This window comes from the organism of the source record quoted next, unplaced genomic scaffold, assembly GCF_019419815.1.
Source record: "Pyrus x bretschneideri cultivar Hongxiangsu unplaced genomic scaffold, Pyrus_bretschneideri_v1 Contig40, whole genome shotgun sequence".
NCBI lineage: Eukaryota > Viridiplantae > Streptophyta > Magnoliopsida > Rosales > Rosaceae > Pyrus > Pyrus x bretschneideri.
The window spans coordinates 1916255-1937204 of NW_025999724.1; the positions used below are offsets into that span (position 1 = coordinate 1916255).

The following is a 20950-nucleotide window of genomic DNA, read 5'->3' on the forward strand; positions in this document are numbered from 1 at the left end:
CTGAGAACAACAAAACAGGTTCAGAAGTAGCCAATAACACAAAGACAAAATTAAAACATTCACTTGCAGTGACATCCAAGAAACCTCACCATATATGTACTTATTGAGCAAAAATACCAAAACAAAATACAGATTCAACAACATATGAATGTAGAGTAAGAAGAAACAAACTACGACACATCATGTGACCAATCACCAAATCAGGATGAGGATCCTCTCCTTATCCTTTTTGTAAGAATTTTAAGAATTTTCCCATGATTATTATTCATCGTACATTATAAGATCAGTTTTTGTTAAGTACTATTTGTGTTTAATTTTAAATTAAAAAATTCAAAATAATTTCTAACCATATAATATACGATAAATAATTAAAATGTAAAAATCCATAAAATTTCCATAATTTGAATCCGGATAAGATCCAAATCCACGTAAACAAAATACAAACCGAGGGAGCACAATTTCTCTTTGAGATAGGCTTTTCTAGCAAGTAGTCTCTTTGTGCTTGTAGGTATTTCGTGTGTCAGTCAATATCAAGAACTAGTTGTCTTGTCAGGAACACATCGAATTATGTGTTAATTAATGTTATCCATAGTACTAACTACTAACTAATACCTGAAGGATTAACATCTTGTTAGTTAATTAGTAATGGTGATTATGTACCAATTATCTGGCCGCTCATGTTTCAACCTAGGGAATTATGCAGCACTAGTTAGCTTGGGAGTGCAACACTTCACCTTGTACAAGTGTAGCCATCACAAACCCTCTGACAAAATACAATAGAAACCCCAAATTCCACATGATAAAACAAATTTACATATACAATTTAAAGGATATTGATGTAAATTAACAAGTGTGGATTCAACAACCCTTTGAGTCTTTGACCTTGTAAAGTAATGTCTACAGGGATAACTACAATTGTCTACAGGGACAACTACAAGTCAACAGAATTTTATTTTGTTTGTTCGGTAGGACCTGCCATTCCATATTTCCATTGCTTTCTTCTCCAAGGCATTCACGCTCTTCTCTCAGTAAAAATTAAAAAAAAAAAAAAAAGCGCTCCTTAAAAACCCAGCAATCTGTTTTTCTGAAATCCCTTTCAGAAAACTATTAATCCGATTCTTCCTGTTAGTTTTATCCCTCATCAAATTTTACTTGAGTTCCTCTTCCTCTGTTCAGTCTAAGATTCTCTCAAATTCACTACCACCAACTTTTGAAAAAAAAAGAAAAAGAAGAAAGAAGCCATGGACAGACGCCGCAGAAAACAAGCCAAGACTAGCACTTCTCGCTCTGAAGGCAAACCATCCAACCCTTTCTCTTTCCCCAAAATAATTTTCTGGGTTCTCATCTTTTTGTTCAATCTTTAATGGGTTTTCTTCATTTCTTCTTTTTGCTCAAATTTCACTCTTTCTTTGGTTGATTTTTCATTTGAAAAAAATGTAAAAAAGAAGCAAACTTTAGGTTAATTTATTTGCTTCTTTCTACTAACTTGTTACCATGCTACACCATTTTAATTGATGCAGCATTGGTTGTTTCCAATATTTAAAGTCTTTATTTCTGTTTGTTGCATGTAATTTGCAGAGGTAAGCAGCATTGAGTGGGAGTTCATAAACATGACTGAACAAGAAGAAGATCTCATTTGCAGAATGTATAAGCTTGTCGGAGACAGGTAATTGCAAATGTGCCATTTTTTCCTCTTTCTGACTTTCACCATAAAAAAGGACTGGTTTTTTCCTTTTCCCTTTTAGGCAAAAAATATATATGATCCTTTATTCTAAAGGTGAGAAGCAGATCATTCGACCGGGCCAGATCATGAGTGAAATATCATGATCGGGTCGACCAGGTGATTGAGATTGTGATTGTGATTGTGATGAATGCAGCCTTCACATTTAAGAATTTTTGAAACCTAAGTACTTCCACCTCAACTACCACCATCATATTTATTATTATTATTATTATTTCACCATATAATAGTTTACGAGTGTCATCTAAATATCCGTTTAGTGATTTTTTTTTCTTCTCAATATTTAGAGGTCATCAATTCGAACCTACTTCCTGGTTGACAAAAGTTAAAAAATTTGCTCCCTTATATCCATATGCTAAGGAAAATGCTTTAGAAGTTAGAAACCTACTCTTTCACAGATTTTGCGAAAGAGCCCTAACGGGAGGGAGAAATCTTGGTTGGGGGTGATCTCCCTCCACGGTTAGAGAGAGGGGCACTAACATGGAACATGGTTGATTGCCAATCCAACCACCAATTTAATTAAGAGTGTGTGGAAAATCATCATGGGTCAGGATAGGTGAATACCCCTCCGGTCTGTAAACAATTGGGTTTAGCAGCAATTTAAAAATATTGTTATGTAATTTTATATTTTATTGGTGAGAGAAGATTCGAACTTTGAGCGTCTTTCAACAAAATGGACCGAAGTACCTTTCAACCAATTTTATATGAGAGATTAAGAACCATATGTACTTCTCTTATTATTAGAATGTGCAAAGTGCAAGAATCATGCAATGATTTTCTCTTATTTCGGTCTTAGCTAGTGCAAATATATATATATATATATAAGTGATTTTGTAGAATGGGTTCTAACTAGACTTGTATATCGCTCAGGTGGGCTCTTATAGCTGGGAGGATTCCAGGTCGAAAGCAGAAGAAATAGAGAGGTTCTGGTTAATGAGACATGGAGAAGTATTTGCAAGTAGAAGAAGAACGGAGCTTACGACAACCAATAACCGATACAATTCCTGATGATTATTTTTCCCCTTGTCAGTAGCTAGGCAGTAATTAGGTTAGGCTAAAGAAAAATTAATTTTCCCTCTATTTGTTTTCTTTAGTTTTTTTTCTTTATTTTTCCTTTTTAACTCCTATCTACGTGTGTCACAAGGTGAGGTAGTTGTAGCTCACCTGTCCTGCTAAATTATTGAATTGAGACCACTTACCCTCTCTCTCTCCTCTCTCTCTCTCTCTCTCTCATGTACTGCAAAGACAAAGACAACATTGGAGAATGATCAATGAAAGATCTTTGAGCTTTTAGAGCCCTGTACTTGGCATTTACTGTTTGGCCTATACAGCTTTGTCTTGTTCTCCTTTGTGAACAGATGACTGGCCTCGATCTTCCCCTCGCTGAATTTTAGGGTTTCATTCAGTATATATACGTATATATACATATGTGTGTGTATGTATATCCATGCAACTTCGAAGTTTAAATTCTCCAACAACCCTCATTCCCAACCAAAAAAAAAAAAAAAAAAAAGGGAAAAATCCATTTGAAAGTATATCTCTAGTCATGTTTATGGGCAATGCTATAATCGTTAGAGTTGATTTAAGTGATGGAACATTCAATACTCTAAGATTTCGTAAAATTTTCATATATTTATATCACAATTTATTCATCTTGACATTTGATAAATACAAAGCAAGAATAACTTGTGCAGTACTATTTTTGCCCAATCTTTATTGCTAACGTTCTTACATACAATAAATGTATGCAAGAAGCGATTAGTCTACAAATACATGAAACATGTACGCAAAACGGGCGATGGGGGATGAACGGAAACTGCATGCACTTCATTTCTGTGAGAATCATGAGCATCAATAACGAACCCGATTCTTTTATCAAAGAGTAGTAGTACTCATTCATTAAAGATCGGGGAGACTAGGGTTGTACGTGGAATTTGCAATTAAAGCCACAAACGAACATGCAACATGAATGCGAGTTGGTGTAGCAGCTGCTTGCTCGACTGTGTCAATGGGGTCTTTCATCTAGTAATCTTCAATGTAATTTTGGATTTTGTGGTGTCTTATATGTCCAAAAAGTGAAGTTTCATATGAGTCGTATGATGATACGACACATCTCAATTAGGTACTCTCCACTTTCTGACCACAACCTGATTCGGAGTTGTGATAGGTCCATTACTTTTTATATTTTCATACCAATTATTTTTAGGTTTGGTTAAGGAATTGATTTTAAAAGAACTTTATTACTTTCCTTTTTAATTTCAACTAATATATGCACTCAGAATGTTTTTCTTGATAAATTGACTTTATGGAGGAATTTTTATGCGAGGCCAATTGGAGAAGGAGGCTAAGAGATTGAAGATTGTGGTGTCCAAATTTCATAATTTTTCATGGAGCCATTCACAGTCTTGAAAGTTTATATGACAGAAGTGCATTCACATCAGAACTGTGCAGCTGTGGGGGAAGATTTGAAAGCTTCGCCAATTTTTTCTAGTGACTGTGAAATATACATTTAAAAAGCTAAGACATAGAACTACAAGTTCTCTATTTTCCAGAAGTTTCCAGTAGCTGAATCGACCCCAAATTAGGCACGATGTGTCTATGTGTTTCCTAATCCAAGAAGGATTTAGTTTGTGTCATTAGTTGTTGCGGAATTTGAATTGTTTTAGGAGAATTTCTACAATAACTTTTAGTGTTTTAACTCGAGTATAAATATGGTGTTCTAAGCTCTCTCTCATATCCCCCACATAATCACATACCATCATAACACACCATTTACAAATTCGTTAAGAAGAGCTTAGGGATGTACCTTGCTATGATCATTGGTTCTATTTTTCTTTTATTTTTATTTTTATGTGTAACCAAGTTATTTTCTAAGGTTTATGATGATGCCATGACATAAATATTTTTAAAGTACTTTGTTAATTGTTATTTGATTATATGTCGTGTTATATTCTTAATCTTTGTGGTTAATTTATTCTAGATTCGAATTTCTATTGACGGATCATCCTTAGGATTTTTCATCTAGATACTTAAATAAATCTATGAGTATGACCAATCAATTAGGTCTATTGTAACTAGGATTAAAAGAGTAGATAAATTAGTGAGATGACCAATATCGAGCTAGTCTTACTTGGTTGACATGATTTTTCTCAAAAGTAAACATATAAATCAAAGGGTAAATTGTCGATTTAGTCCCTGAAGGTTCTTGAATTTTTTTTTTTTGTTAAATAAGTCCTTATATTCATTAAAAATTGCTAAATTAATCTCTAATATTATATTCAAAGCTATTTTGTCAACTTAAGTCATTTGACACATTTTAGAGAGTAATGTCATCACTTTCTTGCCTATAAGCCCTTAAAGTTGAGTAGTTTGCGACTAATTCACCTCTAAAATTAAGTCCACACACTATTTCGTCAAAAATATAAGTCCTTAAACTATGAAAAACTACCTATGTACCCTTCAATGTGTATCCATCAAGTCATGTGAATTAAATTTGGGGAGACTTAAGATCCGGTCCCTAGCCCCTAACATTCTTTGACTATGCCTAATGGTATTCAATTTTTTATCAAAGTCCCTTGGTTTTGTACATCTCATTATTGCTATTAATATGTATTTTCATATGTTTGATTGTCACATCTCGACCCAGGCTCCCATCACATCCCGGGCTCAACTCCTACCGTAGCACGATGTTGTCCGCGTTGGGCCCTAACCACGTCCTCACGCTTTTGTTTCTAGGAACTCACACGAGAACTTCTCAGTGGGTCACCCATCATGGGATTGCTCTTGCGCGCTACTTGCTTAACTTCGGAGTTCCGATGGACGTTGAAGCCAGTGAGCTCCAAAAGGCCTCGTGCTAGGTAGAGATGGAAATATACATATAAGGCTTACAGGATTCACACCCCTGGGTGATGTGAGATGTTACAATCCACCTCCCTTAGGGGCTCGACATCCTCGTTAGCACATCACGGCCAAGGTTAGGCTCTGATACCAAATTGTCACACCCCAAATTCGAGAATAAGGATAATAATCAAATTAGGGCATGAAGAGTAACTAAAAAAAATTTTACTATTACAACAAAGGTATGATGGAACCAGAGCCATCTAAAAGTTCATGAGTTTAAAGAGTTCAACTCTTACAACATACTCTTACGATACTAAAACACTTTATTCTAAGTACAACTAGGAAACAAGCACACACATGATATGGCTATCCATTTAGAGACAGGTCATCCTCAAATTCCTCCATGCTCCCATGTTGCCAAAGAACCTTTACCAAAGGAATAGTTTTGGTATGTAGAATTTGTTTCTTGTGATCCAATATTTGAATAGGTTTGTCCTTAAATGACAATTGATCATCTTGGATTGGGGAGAATTAAACCTGGATGATCAATTGTCATTTGAGGACAAACCTATTCAAATATTGGATCAGAAGGAACAGATTATACATACCAAAACTATTCCTTTGGTAAAGGTTCTTTGGCAACATGGGAGCATGGAGGAATTTGAGGATGACCTGTCTCTAAATGGATAGCCATATCATGTGTGTGCTTGTTTCCTAGTTGTACTTAGAATAAAGTGTTTTAGTATCTTAAGAGTATGTTGTAAGAGTTGAACTCTTTAAACTCATGATGTTTTAAATAAACAGGTTTAAGTGAACTTTTAGATGGCTCTGGTTCCATCATACCTTTGTTGTAATAGTAAAATTTGAAAAAAGGTTACCAATTAAAAATGATATAAACTAAAAATAGAAACATATGATAGAAAGTTTAACCATAAATATAAATATACCAAATGTAATGTTTCTTAAATGAATATATTTTGGAAATAAAATTTAATTATGTTAATGTGACGATCCGTCCCGAATAATTATATATTTTATCCTTGAATGCATGAAAATGACAATTATGCCCTCGAGGCTTAGTGACGTGGATGTATGTATATAGTTTTAAATTATTTTTCCGCTAAGGTGATCAATTGTATTCGACGTCATGAGTGTGTTGACGCGAGTTAGGGCCGAATTGGATTCGTAACGAAAACGTTACGGATGAATAGGTGAGATTGGGTTGTTTTTAATTCTATTTGGACCAATTAGCTAGGCCCTAAATCCCATAGCCCAATTAAGGCTTAAGGCCATTTTAAAGTGGCCTAACCGCGACCACACACATGCACGCACACACACATACGTAACCCACCTTCACCATTTTTCTCGAATTTTCTTCTTTGTCCGTACAACCGAAGACATCACACTTAAACTGAACCAAAACCTCACAGATCGAACTTCTAAGGACGACCTTCGAGTTCCTTGCATACCATTTGTTCATAGAAAGGACGTCGAAATTGTGAAGAACCATAAGCTCCGGCGAGGTACCCTGTTACTCCGACATGATCGTAGGCATTTCACAGGATTTTAAGGTTCAAAAAGTGTCCTAAACGATTCCATAAGGATCCTAGGCTAATTTTGGAGCAGTTAGAACGTCGAAACACTCGGGTTTGTCGAGTTTCAAGTTTGGCCGGTTGTTTCGAGCTATGACGACGCAGCGGCGACCGGCGTCGGATTCCGGCAAAGCCACCGGAGAAGACAAGGAATATTCCATCAACTTTGATGGAATATACTAACGGCGTCAGGTGAGACATTTTCGGAGGACAAGAACAGCCAGAAAAAACTTTGGGGTTACGACTCTGCTACATACGAGTGAGTGGGCTTTTGGTTTTCTATATATGCATTTCCCAAAAATTGTTTTAAAGAGAATTTCGTTTAAAATGCCATGTCATGTTTGCTTTACATTTTAGCATATGCTTTAATAAAACTTTGCATAATATTGCATGATATTGCAGAGGCTCAGGTAAGCTCAGGTAAGTATATATTAACGGTATGGTTGCATGGTAGTTGATTATGAGTTGATGCACGTAAAGCTCATTGTCCTATACCCCGGTGTTAGTGCTCCGCCAGTAGCTAAGGGCTAGCCTTCACGTGATCGTTCACCTCCCGCACCGCATGCTCAGCTTGGATTCAAGTCAGGTGCCAGCCTGTCGTACATACCACATTAGGTGGTTCCGATTCGTAGGTGATCTGAGATTTGTTGCACAGCCTTCACGTGATCGTAGCACTTAAGCTTACTTATTTACACTCAGTTTGTCGTACAGACCACATTAGGTGGTTCCTACTCGTGTGAAAGTTTAGTGTCGTACAGGTCACATTAGGTGAGTTCAGCTGGATTGATGAGCAATAAGTTTAGCCGTATAGGTCACATTAGGTGACTCCGGCTGGTATATCACTTTTACATTGATTTATATCACCTGGCTTACATATTTACTGCTGAGATAGTGACATGGCATATACCTGATTTTTGTTACTCTCGAGCTTGATTTCTATAAATACATATGTATTACTATTTTCTGGAAATTATACAGGTTTTATGGTGAGGGGTTATTACTTTTGGAAAGAGAAATTGTTTTTAAAAAGCTTTGTTTTTGCCCACTCACGTTTTCTGTTTTATGCCCCTCCAGGTTCTAGTTAGACGTTCGTGTTGGGGGCTCACGAGGACTCTACTGCGGTTCTGACAGACTCCAAACAATGTAGGGTTCATTCACATTCTGTATAATTAACACTTTCTTGCTGGATTGCACTTAAGTTATCTATGCTCTAATGACGTGTATCTGTGCTTTAAACATCTTCACTCACACTTATTTACTTACCTAGTATAAATTAGCTAGTTTGGTTTTTAATCACCCACATATTCGTATCATTATCACTTTCGCACTGCGCATATGGCTACTTCACCCTCACGTGATGGCCAGCATACCTCAATTTAGGTTGGGGTGTGTCAGTTTGGTATCAAAGCCTAGGTTTGGCAGTCCTGCATATTTTGTGAGTATTCTAATCATTTTGAGGTCTTATGTCAGAACCATGCCGCCTCGTAAAGAGCCACGTACCTCTTTTGAGTCTAATTTTCTGGATATTACCCAACTTAGGGAGGCTATTACTAATGTCATTCACTTCTCACTTCGTCTTCCCTAAAGAACCCCCTTAGAGACCATATATAACTTAAAGTTGAATAATTTCGTGGGCAATGAGGGACCAGATGGAGCCGAGTAGTGGCTTAACCATGTCAAGAAAACCTATCGAGTGATGCAGTGACAGGGGAATTTCCCTGAGGATAGATGGGTCAAGACGACTACTTGGTTTTTGGGTAAAGAGGCTACATCCTGGTGGAGGCAAGAATCTTTTCAGTTGTCACCTGAAAAACTACAGATTGGGAGATTTTTAAGCGATTATTCCAGAAGAGATTTGTACCTCTAGAGTATTTGGATTGTAGAAGGCAAGAATTCTCGCAATTAAAGCAAGGGAAAATGTCAGCTAATAAGTACTTTAGAAAGTTCATTGATTTATCTCGATATTGTCTGGAGATTGCTGAGAATCCTGCTAAAATGCTTCGACGATTCAAGTGGGGTGCTCAAAAGATGTGGCGTTCTATGACGACCACGACTCCCTGCTGTACATATCAGGATTTTTCTGAGATTCTACTGCGGGTTGAGGATTCTGAAAATATGCCCAGTGATAGTGAACAAAAGGAAGAAAAATATAATAATCAGAAGAAAAATAGTAATAAAGATAAAGGCCAGTCATCGCAGTGACCTCGTAAGACTCAAACTTTTAAGAGAAATGATACTAGGTTATAGTTCTTCTAGTAGGGGTTGGAGTTTTACTGCTCAGCGAAGAGGCGACCGATTTTTAAGAGGTTTCCGGTTCCAGAGACAAAAAGATTATAGCTGTACAGGTGCCCTACTGTGTCGCAGATGCAATAATATGCATTTTGGGGATTGTAGACAAGGCAACAGAGGTGGATGTTTTGTTTGTGAACAAATGGGACATCGGGCTCTCCAGTGCCCACAGAGCCAACAGAAACTCCAGCCATCTCCCTTGCCACCACCAGTTCCTAATCAACAGATTCCAGGGCCTAGTGGTTACACCAGACGGGTTATGGTGGAGCATATCATAATCAGGGTGATATAGCTTTATATTCTGGAAGACAGTATCAGTACCTACATGATCTGTATCAGCAGAGTGGTTACACTTCAATATCTAAGAGGTTATGCGCTATATCCAACATATTCAGCTAGTGGATCACGGTGGAATCTCGGAGGGCAGTCCTAGAACGTTGAGGTTGCTTCTAACAGTGCAGGATCATCGAGGCAGCCTAATCATCCTGGTCAAGGACGTGAAATGCAAAGATGTGGAAATCAAGGTAACAGGGGTCGTGGAGAACAACAACAGCCTTAGGGCCGTGTTCATCATATCAATTTGTAGAATGCTTAGAAGAATCCCGATTTGATTATGGGTACGTTAAATATTCTTGCCATTTTGCTAGAGTATTGATTGATTATGGTGCCACACATTCTGTTATTTCTCATACGTTTGCTTAGACGACGCAACCTTACCCCACATTTCTTGATTATGAGTTAGAGTTTTCAATGCCTAGGTATATCAAGGATGTCACGTTCTAGTGGAGGACGTCGTCATGCCAGTTAATCTTGTTCCATTAAATATCATTGATTTTGATGTTATTTTGGGCGTGGATTGGTTACATTACAATCGTGCCAAGATGGATTATTATGAGAAGACAATCACTTTTCATCGGCCGGGCTTGCCTGTGGTTACATTTGTGGGTGTACGTAGTGGACTAAGGCAAGGCTTTATCTCTGTCGTGAGGGCTAAAAAGTTATTGAGGAAAGGTTGTCAGGGTTATTTGGCTCACGTGGTATTGAATGAGGATAAGCCTACTCATGTGGAGGATGTACGGGTAGTTAGGCATTTCCTTGATGTTTTTCCGGATGACTTACCTGGATCACCACCAGATGGAGAAGTGGAATTCACTATTGATTTACTCCTAGGTACAGATCCTATTTCCTTAACTTATTATTGAATGGGTCTCGCAGAGTTGAGGGAATTGAAAACTCAGTTGCAAGAATTTGTTGATAAGGGTTTTATTCAGCATAGTATTTCACCTTGAGGTACTCCAGTTTTATTTGTACGAAAGAAAGACAGGACCTTGAGGCTGTGTATCAATTATCGATAGCTGAATCGAGTAACGATTAAAAATCGTTATCCGTTGCCTGCGAATAGATGATTTATTTGACCAGCTTGCAAGGTGCTTGCATGTTTTCTAAGATTAATTTGAGATCTGGGTATTATCAATTAAAGATTAGAAGTGAAGATGTACCTAAAACAGTTTTTAGGACTCGATATGGTCATTACGAATTTCTCGTGATGCCATTCAAGTTAACAAATGCACCTGCAACTTTATGGACCTGATGAATCGGGTATTCAAGCCATACCTCGACATGTTTGTTATTGTCTTTATTGACGATATTTTGGTGTATTCTAAGTCTAAGGCAGAGCATACTCGACATCTCATTTTGGTTTTAAAGAAATTGAGGGAGCACCAATTGTATGTTAAGTTCAACAAATGCTAGTTTTGGTTAGATCAAGTGGCATTTTTAGGGCATGTAATATCAGTTCAGGGCATTCAGGTGAACCCACGGATAGTAGCTGTAGTTGAAAATTGGCAGCAGCCATAAAGAATATTCCGTCAACTTTGACGAAATATACTAATGGCATCAGGTGAGATGTTTTTGGAGGACGAGCGCAGCGAGGCAAGACTTGGGGGTTACGACCCTGCTACATACCAGTGAGTGGGCTTTTGGTTTTCTATATATATATATATATGTGTGTGTGTGTGTGTGTTTCCCAGAAACTATTTTAAATAGAATTTCATTTAAAATGCCATGTCATGTTTGCTTTACATTTTAGCATATGCATTAGTATAGCTTTGCATAATATTGCATGATGCTGCAGAGGCCTAGGTAAGCTCAGGTGAGTATATATTGACGATATGGTTACATGGTAGTTGATTATGAGTTGATGCACGTAGAGCTCATTGTCCTGCACCCCGATGTTAGTGCTCTGCCCGTGGCCAGGGCCTAGCCTTCACGTGATCGTTCACCTCCCGCACCGCACGCTCAACTTGGATCTAAGTCAGGTGCCAGCCTGTTGTACAGACCACATTAGGTGGTTCCGACCGTAAGTGACCTGCGATTCGTCGCACAACCTTCACATGATCGTAGCACTTGAGCGTACTTATTTACACCCAGCCTGTCGTACATACCACATTATGTGGTTCGACTCGTGTGTAGGTTTAGTGCTGTATAGGTCACATTAGGTGACTAAGGCTGGCATATCACTTTTACATTGATTTATATCACCTGGCTTACATATTTACTGCTGAGATAGTGACATGGCATATACCTGGTTTTCGTTACTCTCAAGCTTGATTTCTATAAATACATATGTATTATTATTTTCTGGGAAATTATATGGGTTTTACGGTGAGGGGTTATTACTTTTGAAAAGAGAAATGGTTTTTAAAAGCTTTGTTTTTGCCCACTCACGTTTTCTGTTTTGCGCCCCCTCCAGGTTTTAGTTAGACGTTCATGTTGGTGGCTCACGAGGACTCTATGGTGGTTTTGATAGACTCCAAACAATGTAGGGTTCCTTTACATCCTGTATAATTAACACTTTACTTGTTGGACTGAACTTAGGTTATCTATGCACTGATGATGTGTATCTGTGTTTTAAACATCTTCACTCGCACTCATTTACTTACCTAGTGTAAATTAGCTAGTTTGGTTTTTAATTACCCACATATTCGTATCATTATCGCTTCTGCACTACGCACATGGCTATATCACCCTCACATGATGGTCAGCATGCCTCGATTTAGGTCGGGGTGTATCAATTAATATGTAAATAATTTATAACTAAAATAATGACATTCATTAAAAGCTAGGGATCTTGATAAACAATTAAAAAGAAATAAGTTTTTAATCAATGCAATAGAAGAAAGAGGGATGAGAACCTAATTTTTCCTTAAATTTGACAAAAATTGATATAATGGCTTTGAATCTAATATTAGAGAGGTAATTAGCAAATTCTTATTAGTTTAAGAGCTGATTTTTTAGAAGAAAAAAAAAATTGTTTAAGGACCTAATTTTCACTTAGGTAATAATGTAATGACTAAATCGGTAGTTCACTCTATTTCAAATAATAGCAAAAACCAACCCTAATTAAATTATAATCCAAGGTTTAAACCTCAAGCAACCACCATAATGATCTTAAAGATCATTCATGCCTTCGCGAAGTGAGATTGTGAGAAAGACGAGTTTGAGCTTTATAAAATCCTGCCTAAAACCAATGGCAAAGCTAGGAATAAATGAGGGGAGGGGCGAAGTTAAAAGATTGCAAGGTTCAAAAGAATAGCAACAACCAAATCCTTTTATATATTAATGTCTTCCATAATTTATCAATACAAACAAATTACAATTATTGTCGGCGAGGTTTCATATCATGAAAACGTCGCATAATAGGCTCATTATCAATAAAAGCAAATATATCTTTCTCAATGTAAACAAGCATGCTATCACTCAACCATTGATCTCCCATTTTGTTACGCAATAGTGTTTTCACAATCTTCATAGTAGAAAAAGCTCTTTCCACCGAAGCGGTTGCAACCGGTAACACCAAAGCCAATGTAAGAAGCTTTTGTACAACTTTATTATGAAGACTTCCAACACCTCTCTCATAGACTCAAAGATTTTAGGGTCCTTTCTTCCAATTTGTAAACCCTTTCTCAGTGAAGACATCACTTCCAATGCTACCCATTTGATCGAAATCACATTTGAAAAGATAGCAATAACAGCAAAATGCAACATTTTTTGATATACTATACTCCAACCACTTAAACTTATCAAACTAACTGATAATAAAACATCTTTTGTCGCTAACTTTTCATGGCATGATGTGGTCTCTAGGTTGACAAAGATCATTTTGGAGATAGTGTCTACGAATTGCTTCACGATAATTAGGTGGATAATCAAGCATTCGATGTCTATGTCCAGGGTCTACAGGAAGATTAGCCAATGTTTCATCAAACTCAATGGCCTTAAAATTCGTATTAAATAATTTATTAAGGTTAGGATTATAAATTTAGTGTGCGTTTGTTGCACTAGACTATCTCGGACTGGCCTGGCTTAGCATGGACTAACTGGTATAAGAATAATGGAACGTTTGGTGCAATGTCGGACTAAGTCACATACTAAATTATTTTTAAAATCTAAATATTATTTTATCATTTTTAAAATTCTCTCTCAACCTTTTCTTTTCCTTTTGTATTTTTTTTTCTCTTGTTTTTCATTTCCAGACGGTTCTAGTTTTCTCCTCTTTACTTTTTTGTTTTTCTTCGTTCAAATTCAGGAACCGGGCACAACCTGGTTGAACCCCACCAGAACCTGAAAGACTTGTCGATCGATTCATGAAGGAAATGCAGAATGCGCAGATCGGCATGATTTGGCGGGATCGATTGATGCGCCGCCCTTGGACCTGAGTTGCAGATGATGCAAGCATTAGAGTTTCAGACAATGCAGGTGTTGGGCCTGAGTTGTAGACGGTGGAATCATTGAAGTTTTTGGCCTGGGTGTTTTGAAAAAAAATTGCACGCAACTCTGCTGCGCGCAAAGCAGAACCAGACAACACCGGAGGAGACAAAGAGCAGCAGCAGGAGGGGAGGGGCTGTCCAGCGCTCTAGCCTTGTTTTTTCAGCGAGGGGAATGGCGGTCACCACTCCTTGTCCTCACGTGGCTTCGCCACTGCCCAAAACGACGTCGTTTTTGGTTTGGGATTTTTTATTTTTATTTTTTAATTCAAACATCCAATTAGTGGTTTGACAATGCCTCAGGCATGTCTCTCAAACACCTAGATGAGCATATAGCCAACTCTTGTTAGGCATAGGTGTTTTGTTGATAGCCCCACCCAAAAACTGCCTAGGCTAGTCTCAATACTAGTTTTGTGAACATTGTCATGGATTAATTCATACATTATATAGAACAACCCTTAACATTAGCTTGCCAGTTGGCTAGTAGTTGCCTTTAGAAAAAGAAAGTAAGATTGTCATTGGTGGATTCACAACATTATGCTTCATTGTTTCTCAAACATGTGTGTCGTGTGTTTATTTTATTTATTTATCTTTTTCTTTTCTTGTTAATTTTAGTCTTTAATCCATTCAATTCAATCTATCCTTTAGTTGTTTAATTAGGTCTAGCATGATTTATTGGTTACATGCACTTTCAAGTATAATTTGGTTTAATTTAATCTATTACTTAAGTTAGTTTAAATAACATTAGATTCCAATTAGGAATCTATTAATAATTGGAAACTAGCTCAACTCTTTATAAAGTTATGCAAGGTTTCGTAACTTTTCGTTTTGTAACTTTTCAATGTGGGATGCTTCTACATATCTCTCACGCATCCTAGCACTTCAGTCAAACACATATCGGGTGATTTGAAGAACTTATAAATTAATTTGTTTTGATATCATAAAGAAAGTTGAGGTGCCACTCCAAAATTAATTCAATTGACAATGAAAAAAATAGCCCAACTCCATTTAAATTTCTGTAAACATCCTTAACTTTCTCATATGAACAACTTTCCACATGCTCATACCTCCCTGTCACTTAAGCTAAACCCAATAACTTATTTGGAAATATTATTCCTCTGAAGATGAAACTACCACTTTTTGACTTATAAAGGAAAACTCAATTGAGAGTTTGTCTGTCTTTAATATGTTATTGTTTGGACCCGATTTTACATTATCGGTTCGAGTAATCAAGATCGTTGAATGAGCAGAATTTTAGACCGATGAATGACAAAGTGGTTGAGATGATTATTAATTATTATTGAAAAATTATATTGTGATTTTAATCATGATATTATTTTTTTAGTAATATATTAAATTATTTAAACCTAATATTTGTCTAAATTCCAATTGATTTGAATAACGAGGGAATATTGGCGTGGAAGTGAAGCGATTGGGATGAAAGACATTTTGGTCAAATGTCTATGTTCTGATCAGGTACAGGGCTGCACGTGGATTGGTAATTGGATTGGATGAGCATTGTTTGTTAATTCATGCATACAAATTGCACTAAAGAGATCAGGATTTGACCGAAGCTTGAACGGTGGAAGAGTTTTAGTAGCGTGGTGGAACTTTAGAGCTTATCAGCCGCGTACTAGTCCTTATAAATACAGAGGCAGTGGCAACGAGTAAAGTTCTTCCAATTCAACACACAAATTGTCATGCGCAAACTCTCGCTTTACGCGAAACTTCTCAACAACTTAGAGATTTTTATTTTCTTTTTCCACCAATACATTTTCAATTTGGATAAACAGCATATTGAAAGCCGAATTTGATATTGAACTTCACAAAACTAGTAGCCTTGTCTTCAGGGTCTAGAACCCGAAGGTCGAGATGTGTTCCTTCCTCAATCGTAGTTGTGAGATCAAGAAATCAGCAACGCGCCCAACTTTGTAGTCAAAGAGATTGTGTAGACCTAAGGTTAGTTTGTCGTGCAAATTTGTAGTCAAAGAGATTGTAGTTTGAACTTTTGTTTAGTGTATTGACGATGGTGCTTGATGTAACCAAGTTTGTTGACTTTTTAGGAACGAATCTGTACTGGGTCTTTTGTAATTGGTGACTAGAGGAAAATCTTGCATTTATATATGCTATTGATTTACCGACCCTCTAGAACTTTGAATTACATTTTCATTTCATTTTTTTTTCAAGAATTTTCATTTGATTCAAACAATAAAAATTGAAGCAAAAGTGGATATTAACTAATTAATCCAAGATCACCAATAGGTGACACAACTCACAAGCCCCAAGGTGTTCACCTGTTTGAAATTCCATCAACTGACTCAAATGCTAATGAAATGTTTTGGGTTTTAAATGTATTAAACCTAATTAGCATCAATTGACTTCAATTATTCACTATTTAATGAAAACTAAAATGCCTACAAGAGAAAAATAAAATATGAAATGATTAGATTTACATTATTAGTTAAGCATATGTAATCTAATTTTGTAAAAATAGAAACAATAATATCTAGTTGGAAAGTACTTCCTTGATTTGTAGTCTCTGACACATGAAATGCAAATGAAGATAATATAGGTACATGTTGTAAATTGAAGGGTTTCTTTTTGTATTTTCTGTGTTATGTTAAGAAGTGCATATCACCATTACATACAGCAACATAAGGGAGCATGCAGCACACGCACACATCACCCTTGGTCCTTAAAGTCAAGAAAAGAGGATAAAGTAAGATACACCGTAATTGCTTATTTGACAAGAAGGGTGCAACTAGGGGGCATCTAGGGCAGAGAAGATTGCACATTTATTTCCTCCTTTGCGGCTAACTGGAATCGATGCATCCATGCAAACATCCAATGCCTTGGTAAACAAGTCCTTCAGTTGATCATGACTGTGAGTAAACATTGTTTGAATAACCTTAGATTGGACTTGGGCTCAAACATAATGACAATCAACTTCAATATGTTTAGTGCATTCATGGAAGACAGGATTGGAGGTGATGTGCATCGCAACTTGGTTGTTGCACATAAGAGACATGGGTGTACATCACAAAGAAGACTTTTAAGCCATATGAGTTCACAAGCCGTTTACGGCATAGCTCTGTATTTAACCTTAGCATTTGATCAAGCAATAACATTCTATTTTTTATTCTTCAAGTGACTAGATTCCCTCTCACAAATGTGCAGTAACATGTGGTTGATTTTCAATCAAAGGCGTTGCCTGCCCAATTAGCATCAGTGTAACCTTGAATGGTTGTGGAAACATGATTTTGCATGAGAATTCCATGTCTTACAGAGCCTTTGATGTATCGCAGTTTTCGTTTGACAGCATGCATATGTTTGACAGTGGGTGAATGCATGAATTGACTCACTGACTCACTAAACTCACAACATGTGTGATATTATGTCTAGTAATAGTAAGGTAAATTAATTTGCCTACTAACTTTTGATAATAGCTAACATTAGAAAGCAAGTCACCTTCCATATCAACCTTGAACTTGCAATCCAAAAGAGTATAAGCTGGTTTACTGTCAAGCATTTCTGACTCGTTTAGGAGATCTAACACATAGTTGCGTTGATTTAGAAACAAACCCTTAGAAGAGGTTGCCATCTCAATTCCAAGAAAATATTTTAACTTGCCCAGATCATTGATAGCAAACTGCCTATGAAGATCCCTTTTAAGTGAAGTAATCTCATCCATATTATCACCAGTGATAATACGATTGTCAACACACTACAAGAAAAGTGGGCTAAGAACACAATTGATTTGTGTCCTTTTCAATTTCTTTGAGCACAAATACATATCTGTGCGTTTTGAGTATCATTGAACACAAAACTATTTTATATGTGCTCTCTAAGCAAAAGGAACACTGGTTTGTGCCGAAAATGAAGTGTATTTGTGCCTACTTGCGATGTCACCTTTAAATGTCAGAAATGAGATTTGTTTATTAATTTACGGAAGCACAATAAGAGTTTTCGTGCTCTCCAATGTAATATATTTAAATTAAAAGTAGGTTTTCGTGTCCATTGCTTTTACTTTTTCCCATTTTCAGTTCTTTTACATTAGTTCATGCCTTTCCTCTCTCTCCCCCCTCTTAAACTCTACTCCTTGTCCTCCGCAGCAGTCTTCCATTCTTCCTCCTTCCCCCTGTCCCTCCTCTTTCACGCAACAAAGCCGCTGTCCACCCGTCACCAACGACCGTCTAATTATACCTCTAGAATCTTCTTGTCGTCCTCTTTCCAACTCCCAAATTTGTTTCTCCAAATTCTTAGCCAAATTTCCTCAATTTCACATCTAAGCAACGGTGATCGTGGGCTTTCCTGCCAATTTCCGGCAAAGGCTGCCGGAATTGGACCTCGATGCAAGAGGTAAAAATGATCTCTCTTTCCTCTTCCTTCTTTCTCATCTATCATTCTCCCTACTTTCATCTTCTGTTCTGCCTCCCTCAGACTCTCTTTCTCTCGCCTCTATCTCTGTCTCCGACTCCCTTTCTCTCTCTACCTTCCTAGATTCGGTCCATCTCTTTTCCTTTTCCCGATCTGGTGGTTTTTGATGAACCAACCAAAGCATAACTCCTAGATTCGGTCTCTCTCTAGTTCTCTCTTATTTGATTTGATTTTCAAAAAATATATAGATCTATTTGATTTTTCTTTCCTACTATTGTCTTCTTCAAGCTACATTGATCTGGATTTGATGACGGAGAATCTTCGTGTCAGAAAGATGTGGGCAAGCAAAAAAGAAGGGTCGCTGGAGGCCGCCCTAGAAACCACCGTTGCCATCTTCACCATCGAGGTAAATTCTCCTTCTTCCCAAACTTTCCCTTCAATTTTCTTTCACTTTCTCAGTAACCAAACGGACAATTCAATCCATAAAGTTTGTATCTTTGACATTATTTGTGTTTTCAAATCGTTAACAATAGCAGCTTTATTACAAACACTCGCCGAGGACTTGCAGGAACTTCATCGGGCTCGCTTGCAGAGGATATTATGACAGTGTAATTTCACAGAATCATCCAGGTTTCATATTTTCTGCTTTTGTAGTGTATATAAATATTAGATATATATATATATATATATATATATTTTACTGACGGTTAAATTGGAATTGGGGTAGGATTTCATAGGGCAAGGTGGTGATCCCACCGGGGCAGGAAAGGGTGGCGAATCCATTTATGGGTAAAAAAAAAAAAAATTTCCCTTGAATTTACCCATAATGTATTGAAATTTGCTTTTTTTTTTTTTTACCCCCGATTTTAATTAGATTTGAGAACCATAGTGAAGAACTTGTTTTGTATAATGAGTTTCAGGGAAAAGTTAAGAGGACGAGATAAAACAAGAGTTGAAGCATATTGGAGCTGGCATCTTATCGATGGCGAATGCTGGTCCGAATACAAATGGAAGCCAGTTCTTTTTCATGTTGGCACCGTGCCCATCATTGGATGGTATGCTAATTTTTACCCAGTAATGTTAAAAGACTGTTTTTTACTACTATATGTGCAGTATCTGATTTTTTGTTTTACTTAATCTGCATAAAAGTGATTAAAAAGCAGTAAGCGTTTTTGCCTTAAGATGGTATGTGTATCTTGCGTATAATGTGGTTTGGTGGACTTGTGACCTGTTGACTTTAGAAGTTATTTGCATGAGACATCAGTTCATCGCTCTGTGACCTATTAAAATATCTGGAGACTGAAAAATAGTTCTTGCTATAATACCATTTCTTTGTGATTTTGCTATGAGGATTTTACGATTTGACATGCACACGCAATCTGAATATAGTTATGAGCTGTATTTGTGTACGGGAATCTTTAGGCTTTAGTTGACTTTCAGGTGACTGTAATAATCTACACCATCACCATTAGGATTCTGTTTAAGCTATAAAGTGAGTAAAGTAAAACTCCTACCCGTTTCTTGATTTCGCGTTCTTATGAAAGATTTTGACTATGTATGTTGAACACGAGGTTGTGAAGGTATAAAACCAGCTCCCTGCACTGAATAATTAAAAAAAACCTCAGTGTATTTCAATTTTGTGACTCACGTGATTCCTCCCAAACTTGATTATCTGTATGCCCTGAATTTTCATGTGCCTTACTAATTGATTGTGATTTAGGAGTACAAATTTGTAGTAGATTTAGAAGTGGTAAATCGCAGTTTAGCAGAGGCATTTGTAGATTCAAATATCAATGTTTGTTCATTAGTTCCCCTAAGCATCACACATTTTGCTTCTTGTTTTCTAGTTTGCTCAACTTTGTCCGTTGGATCAGAAAGATATGGCCTTTGCCTTAATCCATTTGATGAAAATTTTGCTTCTGTTATTACAGAAGTTTTTTCAATTTATTATTTTTTTTATGACTTGTTATTTGTATATAATGTTTGATTTTGGATTATACATATTTTTACAGGATTGACGGGAATATATTGTATTGTAGAGGTGTACTTTACCTTCGTGCTATTTCTCATCTTTGTAAGTGGTTAATGTACCATACATTAATAAGTTTGGTTTTTATTTGCTTGAAATATATACAACATTATTGGAGGTCCTATTAATGTTTTGCTCTTATTATGTATAAAATAACTATTTTTTTATTTTTTATGAAACTTATATTTACTAAATTTCTTTCTTTTCCAGGAAGAGGATGAACTTTCTTCTACAATTATGGTTCACAGTGTCGATATGGATTTGCTTCCTTGTCTTGTTAAGGTACATTGGACATTTAGTTGTACCAATGGTAAAA

At 36.7% G+C, this 20950-nt stretch overlaps 2 protein-coding genes and 1 pseudogene across 2 annotated transcripts; all 3 read left to right on the forward strand.

The window, feature by feature from the left end:
- Nucleotides 1–861: 861 nt before the first annotated feature.
- Nucleotides 862–2944, forward strand: LOC103929345 (transcription factor CPC). The gene is given in 4 exon segments (XM_009338536.3): nt 862–1293; nt 1579–1666; nt 2612–2646; nt 2649–2944. Coding segments are annotated over 4 exon segments (276 nt in total). The 5' UTR covers nt 862–1241; the 3' UTR covers nt 2750–2944.
- A 6459-nt stretch (nt 2945–9403) lies between these two features.
- LOC125469047 lies at nt 9404–10751 on the forward strand. The gene is made up of 4 exons (XM_048565942.1): nt 9404–9745; nt 9858–9986; nt 10221–10632; nt 10678–10751. Exons 1-4 carry the CDS (start codon nt 9404–9406, stop codon nt 10749–10751), a joined length of 957 nt encoding a protein of 318 aa, XP_048421899.1.
- Nucleotides 10752–18939: 8188 nt separating this feature from the next.
- Nucleotides 18940–19683, forward strand: LOC125468126 (annotated as a pseudogene).
- The last annotated feature ends 1267 nt before the right edge of the window (nt 19684–20950 follow it).